Source organism: Haliaeetus leucocephalus, unplaced genomic scaffold (genome assembly GCF_000737465.1).
Source record: "Haliaeetus leucocephalus isolate CR32 unplaced genomic scaffold, Haliaeetus_leucocephalus-4.0 Scaffold933, whole genome shotgun sequence".
NCBI lineage: Eukaryota > Metazoa > Chordata > Aves > Accipitriformes > Accipitridae > Haliaeetus > Haliaeetus leucocephalus.
Window position 1 is genome coordinate 1,111,602 of NW_010973369.1, and position 20,877 is coordinate 1,132,478.

At 53.3% G+C, this 20,877-nt stretch overlaps 2 protein-coding genes across 3 annotated transcripts in view; one reads left to right on the forward strand and one right to left on the reverse strand.

The window, feature by feature from the left end:
• Positions 1-9,385, forward strand: part of NECAB3 (N-terminal EF-hand calcium binding protein 3) — a 29,243-nt gene extending 19,858 nt beyond the window's left edge. The window contains exons 6-13 of one of the 2 annotated variants that reach the window (XM_010584054.1): positions 3,621-3,757; positions 3,949-4,070; positions 4,384-4,463; positions 4,901-4,987; positions 5,624-5,736; positions 7,450-7,527; positions 7,883-7,974; positions 8,873-9,385. In XM_010584054.1, coding sequence (XP_010582356.1) covers positions 3,621-3,757; positions 3,949-4,070; positions 4,384-4,463; positions 4,901-4,987; positions 5,624-5,736; positions 7,450-7,527; positions 7,883-7,974; positions 8,873-8,901 — 738 coding nt within the window. In that variant the 3' untranslated portion in view covers positions 8,902-9,385. The remainder of the gene's footprint in view (positions 1-3,620; positions 3,758-3,948; positions 4,071-4,383; positions 4,464-4,900; positions 4,988-5,623; positions 5,737-7,449; positions 7,528-7,882; positions 7,975-8,872) is intronic. The other variant, XM_010584056.1, reaches the window with a different exon arrangement.
• Positions 9,386-14,006: 4,621 nt separating this feature from the next.
• CBFA2T2 (core-binding factor, runt domain, alpha subunit 2; translocated to, 2) overlaps positions 14,007-20,877 on the reverse strand; it is a 62,752-nt gene continuing 55,881 nt past the window's right edge. Inside the window, exons 7-11 of the mRNA XM_010584057.1 lie at positions 20,252-20,337; positions 18,930-19,125; positions 17,101-17,169; positions 16,544-16,734; positions 14,007-14,373 (exon numbers count right to left, since the gene is read on the reverse strand). Coding sequence (XP_010582359.1) covers positions 14,083-14,373; positions 16,544-16,734; positions 17,101-17,169; positions 18,930-19,125; positions 20,252-20,337 — 833 coding nt within the window. The 3' untranslated portion in view covers positions 14,007-14,082. The remainder of the gene's footprint in view (positions 14,374-16,543; positions 16,735-17,100; positions 17,170-18,929; positions 19,126-20,251; positions 20,338-20,877) is intronic.

Below are 20,877 nucleotides of genomic sequence, written 5' to 3' on the forward strand. Positions count from 1 at the left end.
CTTGTCAAGGAAAGGGGTTGACCTCTCTGGTGGATGCTCCTGTGGAGCAACCAGCCCTCCTACATCATGCAGAAACTCCTTCCTTGACCTCCCGCTGCCAGTTCTGTCTCTCTTAATGCTCACAGTGATATCCCGTGGTTTCTGTGCCCCTTGAGGAGCTGGGCACAGGGGCTGGCCATGGGGAAGGGAGTCTGCTATGACAGCTGGGCAGTGCTTCCTCCATGCAACCTCTGATCCTTTTCTAGTTGTCTGCTGAATCAGTTCACTAAAGCAGCAGCAAAGCCAGGTGAGTGCTTTTCTGCCTGTTCAGTGAGCTGAATTGGCTCCTTGAAGCACCAGATGACCTTTATACCAAAATTGCAAAGAGCGAATTCAGTTCCCCGGTTTTCACCAGCTCATCCTCTGTATCCAGTGCTGAGCCGCTTCAGTGCCAAGATCAGAAATCACCTCCCATAGTAAAGTTGCTGCAGTGCAGGTGCTGTGTGAACGTTCTCCTCCTCAGCTCGTTCCTCCCACCCCTGTGGCTCCCCATGGACCTCAGGGGTCCTGCTGCACTGACTGCTGGAAGGAGCTTCCCTGCCTGCTGGAGCAGCCCCCTTCCCTGTGCCAGCAGCTGCAGGCAGTGCATTCAAAAAAGACAGCTTTGCTGCAGTGCTGTAGATGTGCACAGTCTCCAGCCTGAAGCATTGGGGCTCGGCTGTCGACCAGCTGTACCCAGACAGTTGGCGTGGCCTGAATTCACAGCACGAGCTGTGGTTGTGTTGCCAGCTTGATGGGACACATGCTTAATAGAGTGATGGTGGACAGGCACAGAAATAACCTGGGGTATAAATGAAAAGCAGTTTATTTCTTTTGGAGCATTTGAATTGACTTCACACCCCTGCAGCAGCACGGGAGCTGGCCCTCAGTCACCACCGCTGCCGTGGTTCTGCCCAGAGGAAGGCAGTGTTTTGGAGACCTTCCTCCTGCAGCAGGAGTTATGCCCCCTTGGTGAGATGCTTTGAATGCATGGTCGTCATCTGCCTACTGGAACATCTTGTGCACGTACTCAGCACCATGCTCCTGGTACTCGCCCTTTGCCATCCACGCATGCTGGAAGGACGTGAGTGATGCTGCCATCGAGCCCCCTGCCCAGGCTGCTATGCCTCTCTCTGGGCTCGCCAGGACCTGAATCTGGCAGCCTGTGCCATGGAACAGGGCATTCAACTCTAAGCACATCCTCTCGGGAAAACCAGGAAACATTGAGGAGCCCCCTGACAGCACGATGTTACCCACTGTGTCCCTCCTGGCATGGTCGGGTACCTTCTGGAGGCTCTGCAAGGCCAAGTGATGGAGCCCTGGGGAGCTTTGGTGGACTAGCTTCGGTTGGAAGAGCGGCTCTGGGCAGTAGAACCGTTCTTTGTCCAGGGTTATCCACTGGCCATCGGGGACTTGAAATCTGGCTGGATGATGGAAACCTCGGTTGTAGACGTCTCCTTCATAGTCCATGGAGACATAGCAGCATTGCTTCTTCAGCTGGATCAGTGTCTTCTTCTTCAAGGCCTTCAGCACTGAGGGGTCATTGGGGCTCTCCATCAGCAGGCTGTGCAGGTAGTTGGAGAGGAAGCCACCAGCCACCCCAAGGCAGTAGGTAGCCTCTCTCCAGGTCTGGCCCAGGCAGATGGAGGTGGCATGGGACACTCCTGCCCCAGCCTCCACAGCCAGACCGGTGACTCTGCCATAGGCGCAGAGGGAGAGGAACCCAGTGTTAGCCATGTGCAGGGCTGGCACCCCGAAGCTCTCGAAAAGCACCTCTGCCACCTTTTCCCTGTTGGTGGAGGGGCAAGATGGGGAGTCGGCCATGAGGACCGGCTGTTCCTCTGGGAGAGCTTTCAGGCCACAGAAGAAGAGGTGGTTCCACAGGTTTTCCATGCCATCCCAGTCCTCAATGATGCCGTGCTTGAGTGGGTAAGTCCTGTGTGCTACGGTGAAGGCTGTTGTGCTTTCAGCGGTAGTGGGATGCCTCTGGGTCTCCCACATTGTGCCCGCACTGCATGGAGGCAGCAACATGGTCCTTAGCACAAACTTGGGCTTCTTCTGGCCTGCAAAGCCTGCCCGGGTGAAGCTGCTGCCGTTGTCTATGATGACTGCAGGCTTTGGCATGACTTGTACTACTGAGGGATGCTGGGAAGGGAGGAAGAGCCTCACCCTGCAGTGGAACAAGAGGAGTCACGGGGCAAACCAGGCACAGGTACCTGCTCTGCAAGGGATACTCTGGCTCAGCCCCAGTGGAGGACAACTGTGCCTGCTCTAGAAGTGTCTGCCTCTGGTTATGTGCCTCAGCCTTTCCTCCTGTCTCCTTGCTGTCTGCCTCACTGAGCATCCCTCCTTCAGTACCTTGTCTTCATCCCTGGGGGCCTGGAGATTTTCCCCAGGCCCTTGGGATGTCTAACAGTGCAAGGACAAAACTCCAGGTGGTTTCAAGGAAGCAGGTGAAAACTGGACCTGAAAAGCAGGTGAAAGCAGGAAAGTAGAGTGGTTGGAATCATGCTGCCAGCAGAACCCAGAGCATGTGGAAAGGAGCCATGCTCCAGGCTGTGGCTGTTCATTGCACCCAGATTTTTGCCCAAGAGGATCTGTGGTCACAGCTGGCAAAGGAAGCAGTTTGGGGTGCCTCTGTGTGTGCCCAGGCACTTCCCCAGCTCTCTGTGCTTCTCGGACATGCTCCTGGGGCATGACGTGCATCCTGACCCACTGTTTGGGTGCCCTCTGGGCCAGCTTGCCTTCTTGCCAGGATGCACAGTGACCCCTTCATTTTCCCCAGTGCTTCTTGCGTGTCCCCCTGGACCCGCCTTTACATGCCCCCAAGCACTAATGCCCATCGTGTGCACATTGCATGTCAGACCAGGGAGAAGGGTGGTGAGGAAGGGGCACGCAGCCCCATGTTCTTGCCAGATGCCCCTCCAACACTGTAGGGCAGATGGGCTAGGGCTCACAGGGGCTGTCACTCACTCTTGGCAGGTGACATGGGGATGGGCTGTGGGGTGGCCCCGAGCACAAGCATGTTACAAATTCTGCAGGGATCTCTTTCCATTGGAGCAGAGAGGCTTGGCACTGTCTTCCTGGGGAGACAGGGCATGAAACCAGCCTGCCACCCTGTCCTGCAAGTGGTGGGTTGCTCCCTGGAAGGGGCTGCCTGTGCCCGGGGGGGTTGCTGCAGGCTCTCAGCCCTGCCAGCCTTGTCCCAAGATCCCCAATTCAAGCAGAGCAGTCTGTGAACCATTGGGTGCACTAAGGGATGCTCTGCCTGCCCAGGAGCCCTCCCTGGAGCTGGGGGCTATTTCTGCAAGCTGCCTTTACCTTGCAGCTTGGGAGTGTCCATCTGCAGTCCTCCACAGCTCCTGGGGGCTGTGGGTGCTGGGGTCGGGATGGAGGGTTTACACTGTGCATTCCCTGTTGTGACCTCACAGGCACGCACCCAGAGGATGCTTTTGCCCTATAGTGTCAACATTTCCTACAATAACTAAAAATTTGATTGGAATCCACCCTGTTGGGTTTATTTAAGTGCCAGCCCCTGCCAGATGTGGCTCTGCTTCCCCTGCGCAGAGCCGGAGGCATCTGACAGATCCTCTTCTCCACAGAGGTACGAGACCTCCTCGAAGATGGAGCAGTTCCTGACCCGTTTCCTGCTGCGGGAAACTATGCACCAGCTGCAGTCCCTGCAGGCCTCGCTTGAGTGTGCTGTGGACACCGTGGAGGAGCAGGCGGGACGGGAGAGGTAATGGGGTGGGACATGCTCATCCTCCCCCTCTCCCCACCGCTGTTCATGGGGACTGCAGCATGGAGCAGGACTCGGGGTCCCACTGGGAGGGACATCTGGGAGCAGGATCTGCCCTTTCCAAGCCTGCTGTGAAGCTGACCCATATAGTGAATGACTTCAACCCCTTCTTTTGCATTTTATTCTTTCAGAAAGGACATAAAGAAATCTGAGACCTCGGTTGGCCTGAGGTCAGGGAGACGATGTGGGCGCAGAGGACAGAAGAATGTCTGTCTGTCTCCGACGGACCCCTATTCTGGGATGCTAACGACAGGTATTTGCAGCCTGGTCATCCCTTGGGTTGGTGTCTCTGACCCACTGGAGCCTGCAGTGGGTGTGGGAGCAGCAGCATGAGACAGCGGGGGCTGGTCCAGGACAGAGCCTGGACCATTGCACCCAGCTGCCAGCTGGAGCTTCTGTGGGATGTTGTATCGAGCAGTGGGAAAAGTTTCAGGAGAAAAACAAATCATTTTTTTGGTTTAAATCAGGGGTTTAGAAGCTTTTGCAGTTTCCTAGGTCTTGAGCAAGCTTTTACAATGACAAAAGCAAGCTTTTTTGGTGACACATCTCTGCCGTTCCTCATGCAGGCGTTTGTGTCGAAGACAACAGCCAGTGGATGGCACAGATCAATAGGCTCCAGCAGCTCATCGAGAAACTAGAGTGCAAGGTGCGTGGCAGAGGGCAGGTGGGCTGGGGACTGCCCTGCACCTCCACGCTGGCCAGGTTGGTGCTGGGACCTCTCTCTGTGCTAACGGCCCTGGTATTCAGTCTTGGCATCGTTACAGAGCTGCACCCATTCACGAGACCTGGGCTCGCAAAGCTGCTCATCCCTTGCTGTCTCCAAAGCCCCCCTTCTGCTCTCAGCTCTGCTGACCCTCCCCTGGCTTCTCCATGGTCCATGCTGATCTGACAAGTCAGCCTGGACCCGCCAAGCCCCATAGATGTGCAGGTCACATCCCTATTCTCCCCCAGGTACCCAAAGGAATGTCCCCAGAGCGGTACCCGTCTGTCATGCTGAGCTGGGCTGGGCTGTGGGTTACTGCTATGTTTTACCTTGTTGCAAAGTTCTCCCAGTAACGATTTTTCCTGTGGTGTTAAATGCAGAGCCCACGCCTGGAGCCACTGAAGGAGGAAGCAGTGTGCAAAGGAAGGGATGCAGTAAGTCCCTGTCCTGCTGCTTGTTGTTTGCAGGTAACCCTGTAGTGTGCACAGATCCCCTCTCTCGCACACATGTGTGGTCGTGCAGCCCCTGTGCCCTGAGACTGGAGTCACCTGGGTGAGCTGCTGGCTTTGGTCTGGTGGGGTGTCTGCTGCCCAGCAATGTAGCAAGATGGAAGTCAGAGCTGTAAGCTGGGTGTGGAACCATCCACAGGACAAATGCAGCTCCATCAGGTCCATGAAAGCCCCAGGCAGTGCCCACAGCCAGCCCAGAGGAAGGCAACACTCTGCTTGTGAGTGCCCAAATCCCTCAGGTTTGCTCCAAGCGCCCACAGACCATGCAAAGCCCCAGTGGAGGAGTCCCAAGGCCCCTTTCTGCTGGAGGAAGGACACAGGGAACTGCAGCAACCCCAAAGCAGGACCCCGCCACTGGGGGATGGAGCATCTCCTGTTGGTGCGGTCCTCACTGTAAAGGCAACCTGCCCAGCTAGGAAGAAGCCACTTTATGTTGGTGGTGTCCCCAGCATTGTGGTGCCAGCGCCTTCTTGCGGCTTCCCCTGCGGTGCTGAGCTTGCTCAGCACTGCCTTGTCCTGCAGCAGGGTGGGAGCTGGGAGGGCAGGAGGGGACAGATTAGTTGCTGATGCCACTTGTCTGCTGTCCCTTTGTAGCACATTCTGGTGGCAAAGAGGCAGATCTCGGTGGCGATGAGCAGCATTGAGGAGTTTCGCCAGGCGTTCAGGTCCTACACAGAGGTCACCGCCGGGCAGAGCAGCTGCCTGCAGTAAGTGTGGCAGGCGGCAGGGTTGCTTGTGGTGTGGCTTGCCCAGAAATAGGGGCTTTTGACATGGCACCCTTGGGGGACAAAAGGGTTTTTTGTGAAGTATTTTGTGTGCTGGTCAGTGCGAGGGTGGGCTTGACGCACGGAGGTTTGACCTTGCAGAGAGGATGAGACAGTGTCACAGCTGCAGCAGTGTCTCTGCCTGCAGTCCTGTCCCATCTCCTGCTGCAGATACTCCCAGCAAGAGCCACTTGTCAGCGTCTGGCAAGGAAGGGGGTGTTTTTTATGCCAGCAGGAATGGCTGTGGCATGCGCATGTAAGTGAATGCATGCATTCCTCCAGCACTGAAGGACTCAAAAGTAATGGGGGAAAAGTCAAGGGGAGAGCTCGTGTCAGAGCATTGCGATATATAAAGTGTGTGTAGTGCTAGTGGGAAGTAGCCGTGAACACCTGCAGCTAACCCCCGTGTGAGACCAAGGCTCTGCCCCCCAGCACTGCTCCAGAGCTCCGAATAGAGCTGAGGATGGAGCCCAGGTCTGACTTCAGTGACATGCCACTGCTAGCATGTCCCTGGAGATTGCACAGCTGCTCTTTGAGAGGTGCTTTCCTTCTCCCATGGGAGATTCAAGCCACTTTCAGTGGGAAATGTTCATGCTGTTCCCATTTAAAGTGTCATTTTTCAGCTCTTCAGTTCCAACAGCACAAAATTGCGTTTTCAGTCCAAACAAAAGGAAGATACTTGTTTTGACACATGTGGCAGAGAGAATGGTATTTTTTTTCCTTGGAATTGATGGGCTTTTCTGTCATGAGAACTGTTAGTGTAGACAACTGGGTAAAGTTGCATGGGCAGGCTCTCCACATGGGTGGAAAGCTGGAGTGAAGCCAGGGAGACTCCGCTGTCCTGGTTCACACCAGGGAATTGCAAAGCGCATTGCAGCCCCTGCGCAGGGGGACACGGCCTCCAAGCTGCTGGGTGACTTGCTTTGCTCTCCCCTCCAGGGCTTGGTCCCTTCCTGCAGCCCATAGCAGCAGCTGGAGGAATTGTTCATCCTCAACTGGAATTAATGATGCTGCAGTTGAGTGCAGATGGTTCCCCAGGCCCTGCACCCTCAGCCTTGCTCTCACCTCCTGGCTGCTTCCCCTTCCATCATCTTCCAATGGACTGGAGAAAGCTCCAGCCTGTTCCTCCAGCAGGAGGGAGCGTGGGAAGCATCGCCTGATGAAATAGCATCACTTCGGGGGGCAGCGAGCTGTGGTTTTATGCTGTGATCTCAGCTCCTTGCACTCATGCCTCAGTTTCTCTCTATGAAGGGCGAGGGATGACACACACCTACTCCAAAGGAAGGGCTGGAAGGATGAGTTCCTTTGTCAGGCTGTGTGCTGCAGTGGTAGGGACGCGCTAAGAAATACTTGGTAGAACACTTAACATGGTGGTTTTTGGGCAGCAGCAAGGACCAATTTAATAGCTGTAAAGCTCCTCTGCTGCCTGGCTGCAGGAACTGTGAAGCATGAAGAATTTGGGTTTGTGATCGCCTGGAGCCGTGTGTTGGCCCTGGCAGCCACAAATTGTGGATGCATCCAAACTGCTCTTTGAAAGCCTCATGGTGAGGCTCATGTGCTGACCTGTGCCCCTCACCCCTGGGCCCGGCGGGACCAATGTGGCCACACCGTGCCAGCTTGCCAGGCCCCATCTCAGGGTCGCTCCTGTCCCCGCAGTGTGTCTGCCTGCAAGCTGACAGATGAGGCCTGCTTCATCCTTTATGAGTTCTGGCAGGACGTGACTTCGTGGAGAAGGTTGGAGGCTTTCCTTGTGCGGGGCTGGGTCTGCATGCTCTGGGTGGGGGGGGCTGGAAGGGGTTTTCTCTCAGGGCTCCACCAGGACCCCCATGGCTCCCCCTCCTTGCACAGCTTGTCCTGCTGCTGACTGCTCAGCCCAGTGTGCCCCTGGGGCCATTTGCAGCCGGAGGAGGTGGACACCCTGATAAAGGATTTGGGGAGCAGGGCAGGAGTGAATGTCCTTCTCTGGGTGGTGCAAAAGCAGCCCTGTTCCCTGTGCGTGGGCAGGGATCCCGGCGCACAGCTGCTCTCCTATAAACTGTGAGGCACACACAAGCCCTGCACCCTCCTGTACCTGCACACTGTTTTACAGCCATTTGCAGTCCAGCTGCAGCAAGACTTTCCAGCGGTCCATCATCAGCTTGCTGGAGTCCCCGGAGCTGCTGACCACCATGCTCTTCCCAGGTGAGGGGGGCCATGGGCCTGGCTTGGGGGGCTGCGGGACCCCCACAGTCCCACGCTGCTGCTCCGGAGGTGGTCTGCAGAGGGCAGGAGTAGTGCGGGGAACAGGCATCTTGGCTCCCTCCAGAGCAGAAGATTGACTTGGGGGTGACCTAAATGGTGTTCTTCAAACCAGGGTGAGACCCATTTCCCCTGGCAGGTTTGGTTGTGTGTGCTGGCAGCCCTGCGGGGCCTCTTCCCTGCCTGGGGGATGCTTTCCAGCCAGGACAGCCAAGCAGCTGGGGGCACTTGCGGGTAGCAGATAAGCTGAGCCCTGTCTTGAATACACCTGATGCATCATTTGTTTTTTTTCACCTGATCCCTGAACCTGCTTTGCAAAGCACAGGCCCTCCTGTGTCAGTCCCAGTGGCTCTGTCCAGTTTTACAGCTCAGTGGTGCTGAAGCAGGGGAGAGATCAGCTTGGGAAAAATTCATGTTCCCCATGGTGCCAATAGAAATCTGAGGAAGACGTGAGGAACTGGGAGAGCTTGGTGACAGACAAGACCAAATTAAGCCCCAGTTTGTTACCACTTTTGGGTCTTGTGTAAAATAACATGAAACATGGATTAATTCGGACTAAATCCCCCACTGGCAGTGCTCCCCCTGACCTGCCAGTCCCACTGACCATATTCCCAGTGCCCTCCTGCAGAAGTCACCGCAGCTCAAGTGGATCACCCATCTCCAGGCCACCTGCACTCCCCACTGGGGCGGTGGCTGCTTTAGAGCCAGATGCCAGGGACCTGCAGAAAAGCCTCAGCTGCCCCCAAGCAGGGCTGGATCCCCCATCTCTGCCACCCCTAACCTCTCTCCCCTGTTTAACACTGACTGCACATCCTTGACCCCTTCCCCTCTCTCTCCCCAGCCTCCTGGTGGATCATGAACAACAACTGACCTGGGCAGCCGCTTCCAGGATGCTGTCAGCATGCAAAAGGATGCAGAGCCCTTGTCACAGCTGTCACCTTCCCTTGTGTTCATCACCTCCCTGTCCCTTGTCCCCTCCTGCGAGCTGGTGGGGGCTGTCTGCCCATTGTCCCTGGTAGTGTTTTACCCTTTTGCTCTTTTCATGTTAATTTATTTATTCCCCCCGCCAGTCTCTGTGCTGCCCGGGGGGAGCGGGGCGCTCACAGCAGCACTCATGGGAGCTGTGTTTGGGGGTGGCAGCCTAGCCCTTGGGGGAGCACTGGTCTGGTCGCTGTGTCCCAGCAGCCCTCAGCCCCTCTCGCACCTCGGCTCCTCTTTCTCCCCATGCTCCTCTTCCTCCTTGCTCTGAGGACAGGCCAAGGCTCCACAGGGTCTTGGGACACATGGCTCTGGCCAGCTGTGTCATCCCTGTGCCCGGCCTGCCAGAGCCACCCTGGGCCAGCAGTGGCTCTGCCCGTGGGATCCAGGCCACCTCGTATGGATTGTGAATAGTGTTTTATAGGAAAAAAAAAAGAATTAAGTATTACTGGCAAGGTGTGCCATTGCAATGGCTTTGAGACTGGACTCGTGCTCCCCCAGCTGTGCACGTCCCCCCAATAAACCACTGCACACCTCCTGGGGAAGGTGAGCATGGCTAATAGCTCTGTTGCTTCATCTTGCAGCTCAATTAATGTAAACCAGAGTTAGCACCAGTTTCAGTGCTGCCAGAAAGAGGTTGTAGCTGAATTAATGGTGACGAGGGTCAGTGGTGGGGGGCACAAGATGAGCAGGGAAGCCCCTGTGGCTGAAGCAGAGCAAAGCTCATGTGGCCCATGGGTTGCACACTTGGGGTTTCTTTGTTGGTGCTGCAGAAGCAGATCATCCGCTGAGCTGGTGTAAAATGCGCTGTTGCAAACAGCATGGAGCAAGTGCTGCCAAGGGCAAGCAGGGCTGGGCATGGTGGGCAGGGACCAGGTGGGCAGCAGATGCCCTATGGAAAACAGCACTGTCCTTGCACCCCTGCCTGTCCCCAACACCTGGCTCACCATGTGCGCCCGCACCCCAACCCTTTCTCACCTGGATACCAGCCCCCCCCAACCTCTTTTCCCATTCCCCATGGATGCTGCTCCCCAACAGCACCCCCAGAAACATTAATTTGACTGTTTCTTCCTCAGTCCCTGGGTACAGTAATTAAAATGCAGTTAATCTGTGGCTGAAGGGGCAGTGGGTACAGCTCCATCCTGGGACACTGCATACAAGCTGTGCTAGGCATGTCCGGCACAGTGTCACCCTCCAACCTGGTACTGTAGGGCCACAACTTGGGGGGGACGACGGGGACTGGGTTTAGGGTCCTTGCTTTGTCCCAGCAGGAGCTTCCCAGGGGCTCCCTGGGTTTGGGGTGCAGGGAGGGTGAGCTGCAGAGATGGGATCAGGAACACACCTCATTAGAGGAGGGGAAATAGCAGCCACTGCTGCCAGGTCAGGCAGGTACCATCAAACCCTGTCCCATGGCAGGCTCAGGCGACCAAACAGCAAATGCCCCCTGCCAGGGACAAGGTGAGCACATAGCCTGACCCAGTTTCTATGGGGGACCCATCCTCCCAGTGCCCAATTATTTACCTAGTTATTGGTAACTGCCAATTTCCCTGGCCAAAGCCACAATTTGCTGTAATCACAGGGCAGCAGAGGCAGCTCCAGCCTACTGCTCAGGCAGCATTCCTTCCCACCATGGGGGCCATGCACGAGGGGATGGGGGAAGTGCCGGGGCCAGAGTTGAGCCATGGGCCATCGGTAAGGGTCAAGCTGTAACAGGGCACAGCCAGGGGAGGGTTAGAGATGGGCACCCACGCGTGGCAGAGCTGCAGCAGGCACCAGCTTTGGGGTTCCCCAGCTGCTGGCTTGGCTCACTGCAGAGGACACCAGCAGGCTCCACAGACTAGTGTGGGGTTTGGCCCCCAGTTTTGGATTTCTTTACCACTGGATTAGTGTTTGCAGCAGCCTTCAGCTTGAAATCCTCAGATTAGGCAAAGGTGTGCCCAGTGGGCATCCTCAGGTGGCTAGGGGTGACACACAGCTGGTGGCACTGCAAGCCAGCTGTGACAGCACCTTGCAGGCTGGTCTGTGCTCAAATGAAAAAAAAAAAAAAAAAAGCTCAGAAAAGAACATATTTAAACATGAAGCCAAAATTACTGAGTATGAGGGTGAATGCCAGCTCTGCTTGCACTTGCTCCTGGGCTTTGCTGGGGGCTCCCCGCCAGGACCCGCCACCGCAGGGGAGGAAGTTTTCGTACCCTGCAGCTCCCCTGGCCAAGGCCACAGTGCGGCAGCGTTCCCACAGAAACCACGATGGTGGCCGGAGCACCACAGCAAACCTCTGCTCCTTCGGTGAAAGGAAGGGGGAGCTGTATGATGAATATAGTCTTTTTATTGACTACTTTTGAGTAGAACAAACTAAATACATCTGTAACAGTTTGGGTTCCTTTATACAGTACATTAAATAAGTTATGCACAGGAATGAAGTAACAAATTTCTATTACAGAATTAAATGTCAAAAAAAAATAGAAACTTCAACCCAATGTCTTCCCCTGTCCAAATTTCACATTTATCATTCCATGTTAAAAAAAAAAAAAAAAAAAAAAAAAGAAAAAAAGAAACAATCGTTCTAATCATGACTGTTAGTATTTCATTCATTTACACTGGGGTTCATTTTAGTACACGGCCATCAAAGTTGCATGAGATTTATGGAAGACAATCTATTTACAAACAATTTCTTCCAGCCCTGCCCTCCTCTTCTTTCTGCATCTGTCCTCGTGGCAGTTGGCTGCCACTGACCCACAGTGTTAGGTCAGGACTGCAGGTGAGGATTGGCACATTGCAACCAGACGTTGTGTACCTGAGGCTGCTCCGAATTCGCACATGTCCCCTTATGGCAGGAAAGCCCTTCAGCCCCCTGGCTCTGGGGAGAGGAGTGGGGGTGCAAGGGCAGCCCCCCTGCCCCAGTGCTCTTGCAAGCCTGAAGCATTTTCTGCTCCTCCCTGCTCGACATGCCATCCTTCTCCACGCTACAGACTTGAGCACAGCAAATCTTTTTAAGCTTTGCCACAGCAGCCTGGACAGAACCACTTCCCAGGACCTTTGTGATAGGTGCAGCAGGCAGGGCAGCATGGGGCTGCCACAATTTGGGGCTCACCCTGCCGCCTCCGTCTCTCTTGGGGTAAACACCTGCAGGCTGGGTGTCACCTTCCCCAGGCTGCTGTGGCCTCGCTGCTGCTGCAGGTCAGGGTGGCTCGAGTGCCACCCCATTTGGGGCTGCCTTAATCCCAGCAGCGCAGCGCCATCTTGCTCAGCTGGGAGCCGTGTCCCTGCAAAGGGCTCTGCTGCAGCTGGGAGTCCCGGCACCGGCTCCTGGGGGACACCAGGGAGAGGTTCCCAACTGCCACTCGAGAACTGTCTTGAACACCAGGCGACTTTGTGGCTTTTTTGCATAATAAAACCTTGCAGACACGGGAATCACCCGCTCTATGCCATGACAGCAGCTTCTGAAACAGCTTTCCCTAAGGGACAAAGCTGGTTCAGTGGGTCACTCTCTTATCCCCGAGCAGCCAGCAGCCAGCTATACCACTGCAAACTCAGTGACAATTCATTACATCTCTATTATTCACCTCCAATTGAAAAAGTAATCAAAAATAATTTGGGAATTACTCGCCTCATTGGGCTCCAGCGCAGCAATCGTACAAAAACAGTCACGGAAACACGGCTTTGCTGAATAGATGGTTTTCTAGAGCCCATTTGTGTGCAGCGTGGGAAATCGGTGCAGCTCCCCAGAGGGCACATGCCCATCCCTCCCATGGGCTGTGCCTCTGATGACCTCCATGAAGCATCTGAGATGAGCCCCACCAAGCCCCAAAATAGCCGCTCTGAGGGTCAGTGTCCATTATAGGGTTTGCACTGCACTGAATCCCTCCTTCCGCACCACAGCAGGCATGCTCCAAGCGATGGATCTTCCCAGGCTGACCATGGCATCCCCACCGGACCTTGCTCTCCAAGCCTGCATCTTCAAGTCTCCGAAGGCTGGACAAGGCAGTGATGGCTGTGCAGCCCTGGGCATCTCCGGGGAGAGGAGCGCAGCTGGCATCCAAGCAGCACTGCAGGAGCCCCCTGGGGTTGGGGGTAAGAACCAACATAGGACACCAAGTCCTGCATTTATTTTAATAGTTTGGCCAATGCGTGTGAAGAGAACAGACTATAAGTAATCCATCACAATCACATGAGGATCTCTGGTCAAAAACAACGGCAGTAACTCTCAAACCAACAAGTTCCATGCAGTGAAAAAAAAAACCACCACTTTCTGCATAGCAAAATAACGGTACCCAGGTGGAAAGGGCAATAAACACCTGCAACAAATCCAGATTTGCTCTGCACTTTCCCCCAGCAAAGGTCCCACCCAGGGTAACACACACAACTGTCTGTCCTGTCACAGAACAGGATTAAAACCAGGCCATCCAGAAGCGACTAGCCGTACCTCCCTGGTACTGACATTTGGTTTAGAGCAGACGAATCTTCTCCTCCCTCTCTGCAATCATCAGCCACCAACCTGCAGGCAGAAGAGAAGAGGGCTTGGCTTTTGCCATTGCACTAGAGGACAAGATGCTCCTGCTGGGAAATTGGCTCCGGTCTGTTCACAGCAACAACCAGCCAGCATGGCCATCTTAGACACTGCTGTCTGGGAGCAAGGGAAAAAAAGATAGATGCATACTATGGGAGAAAGTTAGCTGAAGGAGGAGGTGGCTCAGGCACCTCAGGAAAGGAGCTTGAGCACGTTTGACCCATGAGGACAGGGCTCAGCATCTCCTGTGTGTGCCAGCAGTGCTCTCCACCAAGTCCAAGTCCTCCCGAGCAAGTGCCTGGCCTCCTCTAGGTCCTGAATGATGCTCTGGTACCCCCCTGCAGAGAGACGGGCATGGAGGTGCCGCGGGCAAGGCTGGCCCCAGTTCTTCATATGCCACAAAAGAAAAAAGCCAGAATGAGATGGCAAAGCCCCAAGTGTTGGCGCTCTGAGGAGGCGGCGTGATGTGTCAAATATGTCAAGTGATACAAGTTGCTGTGGGGGGTTCTTTTGGCTTAAAAAACCCCAGGGGAACTAATCAAATGGACTGAACCAAAACTTCCCATTTAGAGTCCGTTCGTATCTATTGCTGTCACGGATGCCGGGGTGGAGGACCGGGAGGTGGTCGCCGAAGTCTTCTCGAGGGCCGGGCTGGGCACACCGTCAAGGGTCTTGGCAGCAGCGGCTGCCGATCGGCCTGTGGGCAGAGCCAGCGGCTTGCTCTGGCCGTGCAGGCCTTGGCCACAGATTCGGTGGTGCCTCTCCCAGTCCTTGTGCTGGCAGAAGGAGCCGCAGTACCGGGCGATGTTGCAGCCGCTGCATGTCTCGCTCGCTTTGCGACCGCAGTTCCAGCAACTCTGCAAGACCAAAGACGCCACACTTGAAAATGGGTTTAGTTTCCAAGAGCTGCAGGATGGTGCTGACTCAACAGCTCTGGAGGGGACTGTTCATTGCCCTCTGGCCTAGATTTAGTAATATTAAAATGAGCAAACCATTAATTCCTTCTATTTCACAGCCCTTTGCCAAAGATACTAACCCCTACTCCTCCGTTCTGCCTGAAACCACCTTCCAAACTGCACCGGTCATATCCTCTCCCCTAGATCCACCCAAATGCAGAGAGGAAACAGCAGGCAAGGACTAAAAAACACGCTGCAGATGCTGCTATTCGGTCTTTTTATTTCCTGTTTTAAGCAGCTCTATTTTGGTATTGCTCCCAGCCAAGTGCTCTCTGCAGGGATTACAGCGTGCTGCACAGGCACCATTTGCTTTGCACCCTGCCTAGCTGCACAAGAGGTCGGAGCAGGCTAATTTGGAAAAGAAAAAGCTCATTTGAAAGCCTCCCAGACAGGTGGAAGCACTGCCAGAGCCTGAGCTTCAATCTGGAAGCTGAGCAAAGCCCCTCTGGCCGCTGGGAGAGGCGTCAGCTGGTGGGCTTACGGCGTGCCACTGCTTCCTTATGAGTGTGGGGGCAAGGGGCCAGCGCCGGGAGCTGCGGCTGCAGCTGCTCCGAGGAGGGGAGCAGGCGGATTAGCTTTCCTGCAGCTGGACTCACACGTTAGCAATTGCATAGTGGGGAGGACAAGTTCAGCTGCGGAAAAGCAGCCTCTGCCGGAGCCTGCCTGCCTCTAACCCTGCCCAATGGGGCACCGTTCGCTGGCCACCGCTTCTGTGCCCACAAGCAAAAAGCTGTTGAAGCAGGAAAGCGGGGTGGTGGGAGATGCTGGCCTGTATCGGACAGCCGTGTTGTGAGGAAGGGCAGTGAGTTTCCCCGCTCCTGGGGTCTGCGCTGGAGCCACCAGCTCATGGAGATGATTTATGGGCTAGCAGCGAAGCACGAAAGTGAGGTGGTTGGGAGCAAGCTGCTCCAGAGCCAGCGTGTCCCTGAGGCTCCTCAGTCCTCCAGAAGAAGGACTCGTGACCAAAAAAACCCCCTACCAAAGCCTGCACTAACTCTTGGAAAACTGGGTCACTGCTTTACAGCTGTTTACACTTCAAGCGGTGTTTTTAAACTGTATTTCAAAGGTTACACAGCATGCCAGAATACGTGACAGCTTTTCAACACGGCCTTTAGAGAAGGGCTCTGGGGCTTGCATGGGAGTGTGCTGGCGGGGGGATGCTCGGCTGCTGCTGAGGTCCCGCATTGCTCCCCGGGACAGCTGGAGTAGGAGGACACTCCTCTGGTATTCCCCTATGGAGAAATCATTGCTTGTCTCATTTCTTCCATGGCTTCCTGAGCAGTTCCACCCACTCCCATCATATGTTTATCAACGGGTACATTCAACCTTCAGTGATTTAATTGGGAAATATCAGAGTATACACATACTTCTTTGTAACAACACCTAATATTTACGTGGTTCCTGTCGTGTATGAGAACCCAGCACCAGAGCTTCCCAAGCCCCAGTCAGCAGGGTGAACTGAAATCCCACAGGAGGAGGGAAACAGACTTGCTGCCCACACAGCCCCAGAGGACATTAACTCCACATTCCCATCATATTCTTGCTTGGCAGAAACAGAGGCAAAGCCTCTGCTCTTGCGTTTGTGTGGAGAAAATAAAATGAAGCAAACCACATGTGGCTGGGCTGTGGTGATGCAGGAATTAACCATGCAATTTTCCTTGCCCAGTCCAGCTGAGATCTCCAAAGCTTAATGAAGTGAGCTTCCAGTTAAGGAACAGTGAAGGTAATTAACAATTGAAGAGTAGAAAGAAATTCTCTAAGAGACACTCATTCAGCAGGTGTCACTGGCTATGACAAACTAAGAGTCATCCCTTCTTTTCCAACATGCAAATATCTCACTAGGTGATATGAGGCTTAGTAACTTACTTAGGCTGATTCCCCTGCCAGCAAAATCAAAATCAAAACGTTTTTTTTAGGGTACCAATGCATCCTTTTAGTTATTGATTGGAGAGAGACTTTTAAAAGGGAAAAGGGACAGGGGACCCGCAGGCTCCGAGTCACTGCCAGGCAGGACCTGGAGACCTTGTAAGTCTTTGGAAGTCCCTTCCTAGGAGGTCCCGGGGCACCTTACCTCTGTAGACTCCTCCTGTTCGTTTATCACTAAGAAAGCATCCTCGGTGGCCTGGCGCTTGGCGTCTGCGATGGTCTGCTCCATCCGAGCCCTCTCGGAGGCAATCATCTCAAATGCCTTCTGCTCGGCTTCCGCCACCGCTTTCTGCACCTCTGACATGGCCTGGCGCTTCACCTCATTCACGGCTTCTTCTGGAAGAAAAAAAGCAGCTTCACAACCTGCCCAAGGAGCGTGGTGAGCCTCTGGGAGACATCGAGAGGCAGCAGCGTGTTCCCTGTGACTGGGATGTCTGTGGGTCATGGTCAGCACCAGCATTATGACCGCTCCTGGGTGCGGCAAGGCCAGGCTCAGCCCCACAGGATCCCCACTGGCATCGTACAGAAGGAGCAGAGCCCTTTGGAAAACCCACGCCGGGGCTGTTGGTAGCCAGATGTGCACATCCTGGGGCGTTCCTGCAGCTGGGATTCTCCTGTTTCTGCAGAGCAAATCTGCAGCATCTGTGTTTATCTCAACTGACCTGGCAGAATCCCTCGCCGAGATTACTAGCAAACACATACCAGCTTTTTTCCATATCTCTTCAGTGACGTAGCCTGTTCCCGACCTGTTGCTGAACTCCCGCAATGAATCTGTTGGAATAAGGGACACAGGGAAAGGTTGGCAAAGCCTCGTCTCACCCAACTGCTGCTTAAGTGCCCAGCAGTACCTCAGTACATCATGGGGCAGGGTAGAATTAACCAGCTAAAACTCAAAGCACAGGATTCCTACAGTTGAAGCCATTCATCAAACACTCAGATGATAAATTACAACATTTAATTAGTGCCTTGCATAATTTATGACGCTGTATAACCCATTTCCATCTCCTGGTACTCTAGAACAACCGGCAATGCTTATAAATACATGCCATCAAACATCTGCACTGTCCAGCAACTTCGAGCATCAATCTATATGACCAGCAGTTTACATTAAACGCAGCACTTTCCACTTCCAGGGGCAATTCAAAGGCTTGAATTGATGGACAAACTGTCCTGCAAGACCTCTTACAGCAAGAGGTATATACATTCCCCAGCACCCATAAGCCTACAAAGAGCCTACGGGACAGATGGGGAGAGTCACGCAAGGACCTAAACATGGACTGCAGTCACACAGGGAAGCTTTTCAGAAGCTCATCCTGTGTTTTATCTGCATCCCTTTTTTTAAGGCTTCAGAGTAACTTTCTGAAGGGTCAGAACAAAAACTGATTCATGTCAAAGGCTGGTAGGAGAACAAAAGCACTCCAGGAAGGTGGTGAGGTTATTTAAGCCTGCGGCACACCTGGGATGCTTCTTGATGTTTAACTGCACCTTCTTGCAACAGCAATGGAGCTTGAAAATTAGCCCTAGGTCCCATGAGGGGAGAAAGCATCAACAACATTCCCAATTTATAAAAAAAAAATTAAATTACATCACCTTTAAGAACATGGGGCTGTAAGTGTATTAGTCACAATATACTTAAATATAGAAGGGCTAAAAGCCAGCTGTGCTCATCAGGTCATTGCATACATCCAGGCCGCTCTGCAGTTACAGCTGGAGCCATGGGCGCTTGGTTTCCTTGCAGGAGGATTCAGTCTTTATTTTGAATACAAACAAGTGGAATATATCTAATTGAGATTTTTAGTTTTACCTTTATTCTTATTGTTAGACAACATCCATTTTTATTATTGAATGATCAGTTTTTTGGGGTTTTTTTTCAGCATTTGATTTGCAGCGTATTTGTTTGGATGGAAATCAGAATAACATCCAAATGAATAAAGTCACCATTTTAGACTTATTTCTTGTATAGGGTCAAAACCCCTGCATACTGGAGGGGACAAATAGTCAGCTTTAATAAAGTTAAGTTGACTCATGATATAAAAATAGAATTGGTAACTCAGGTAGTAGCTCTTAGACTTAGAGCAGTCTTCAGCATTTTTAGAATTAGTAGACCCTGACATTTAAAATCCTTTAGGCAAGACAAACTGGAAGGGGAAGAGGGGTGGAATCAACCACCTCTCCTGCCTTTTCACCCCCTGGTTTCTCAGCTTTGGATGAACTTGGCTCGGTTTGGTCAGCAAGTATGGCTCAGTGACAAGGAAGATGCTCTTCTCCTGGCACTAGCAGAAGCTGCTGCTGCCCCCCGAAGGTGCCTTCAGACGTTAGCAAATGCTGCTTTCAGGAGCTCACCCAGGAGCTTCAACGTGTCCATTGACTTGTCTCTCTTCAAAGCTTTGAGAACAGCTATGCACTGCTTAAGTGTTTAATTTATATAATAATTTGAATGTATTATCATCACTTTATGCCTAATATAGCTTTATCCTCATTAGACACTTACTTAAAAAGGTCCTGGCGCACCACACCCACCCCTCGCTTACCGCTGCTGATGGAGTCGGAGCTGCTGGGGCTGTGCTGCCTGGAGATGAGCTCACTGCCCGCCTTCCGCGGTTCTGCCGTCTCGCTGCACCGCCTCTTCCAGTAGTTGAGCTCTTCCCGATCGGCCTCCTGACAGCGCCGCAGCACGGCCATTGAGCGCCGGGTCTTCTCCACCATCTCCATGATGCAGTTCAGTGCCTGCAGGGAGGAATGAGTTTTCAGTCCTGCTCAAGAGGTCATCTCCCGAATTTCTTGCCCAAGGGACCATCCCAGGAAAATGAAACATGAGGTCATTTCACAGGAACAGGCTCCGAGCACGGTATTTTGGATGATGCAGTATTCATACAGGCGGGTAAGATTGGGTCCCGTACCTGTATGCACAGCAGCGATACCGAGCAGGGATGCAGCACCAGGTGGGAAGGAGGTGGTCACACCTGCACCGTAAGGCCTTGGTCACCACAGGAGGTGGCTAAACACCTTCAGGCCATGCTCCTAAAGGTGGAGGGGAAAAAAGCCACCGCTTTCCTATGGGTATAGGGAGCCCATGCAAGGGTTGGCTGTGAATCTGGTGCCAGCTCTCCATAGCCACATCCTAACTCTCAAATATTCAGATATGGGGCCCCTACTCGACCTCCCCCACAAAAAAAACCCCAACCAAACCATCAGCTTTAGAGCATAAGCAAGCATGAGGTCTCTGCATTTATGATGAAAGCTGAATTTCAATCCCTTCTCTTTGGGGGAAACTCTCCAGTGAAGTGGTTGGATGAGCAGCCTTGCTCAGAGGGAAAAAGCTGACTGCAGAAAGTCTGCCAGAAGTACCAAGTCTTGCTGTCGGCACCTAGTTGAGGCCCATAAAAGGCTGGCACCTCAGGAAAAAAAATCTTTTAAAAAAATAATGATGGGTTTACTTATTTTGTAAGCACTATATCCTTACTGCACATAGCACATCTGCACACTTGCTGGTCCAGTGCTGGCCAGGGCTGTGGCAGAGAAGACCCATGCAGGGACAAGGTTGGGTTTGGTTGCTCAGACAGCCAGGGCAGCACACGGCCATGCTCTGCAGGAAAAGCTCCCCAACTCCAGATGCTTAGTCCAGAGTGATTTTGGCTTCCACTGACCACGGGCAGAGAAAATCTGTCAGGAAAGTGCTACTGCTCCTATCTGCCCTACTCACCGTCCACCTTCTTGTGGTGGCTTGTTCCTCTATAAGCCACTAGGAAAGCCTGGATATTGTATCAACAACAAGAAAATCACAAATTGGAGCAGGCGGAACACTGGGTTGCTGCGTCCCACAGAGCTTCCCACACCTCCTGCCATTCCTTACGTGATCAAGATGCTTCCACTCGTCAGCCCACTCTCTCTCTGTTAAGCGGTGGTCCACCAGCTCATCCTGGTATCCTCCATTCAAACCTGCAACAAACCACAGCCAGAAGAGCGATTAGATGGACCGAGTGCTTTCAGTGCTGGAGAGGTAAGGTGACCCCAAAGTGATAATAAAGAGCTGTATTTCCAGCTACATATAGCTGGGAATTTAAAATACATCTCAAGGAGGCAGCACCACAGGGACAATTCCACACTGGTGCTTTTATCCTTGTCCGTGTCACTGTCTTGGAAGTCCTACAATCCACTCATGGGTCTGGATCTGACCTGCCTGGGGACCTGGCTCCCTTATTATAAACCCACGGAGCTCAGAGCTTGTGATTCAGGCTCCCTATTGGAAACACAGCATGCACATCCCATGCACACCCAGGAAGAAACAGGGTGAGTAAGGGGGTCAGGCTCTGCTTTTCCACTTTAGTGATCTTGGAAAGGTTAATTTCTATTTCCCTGCCCTCCACTCAACTCAAACACCAGGTCCTTCCTCCTCATCCTCAGTGGCTCCAGCCTTTACATCTATACGGGGAAATACAAACTCTCACTCTTCCCATTTTTAACCTCCCATGGCCAGTT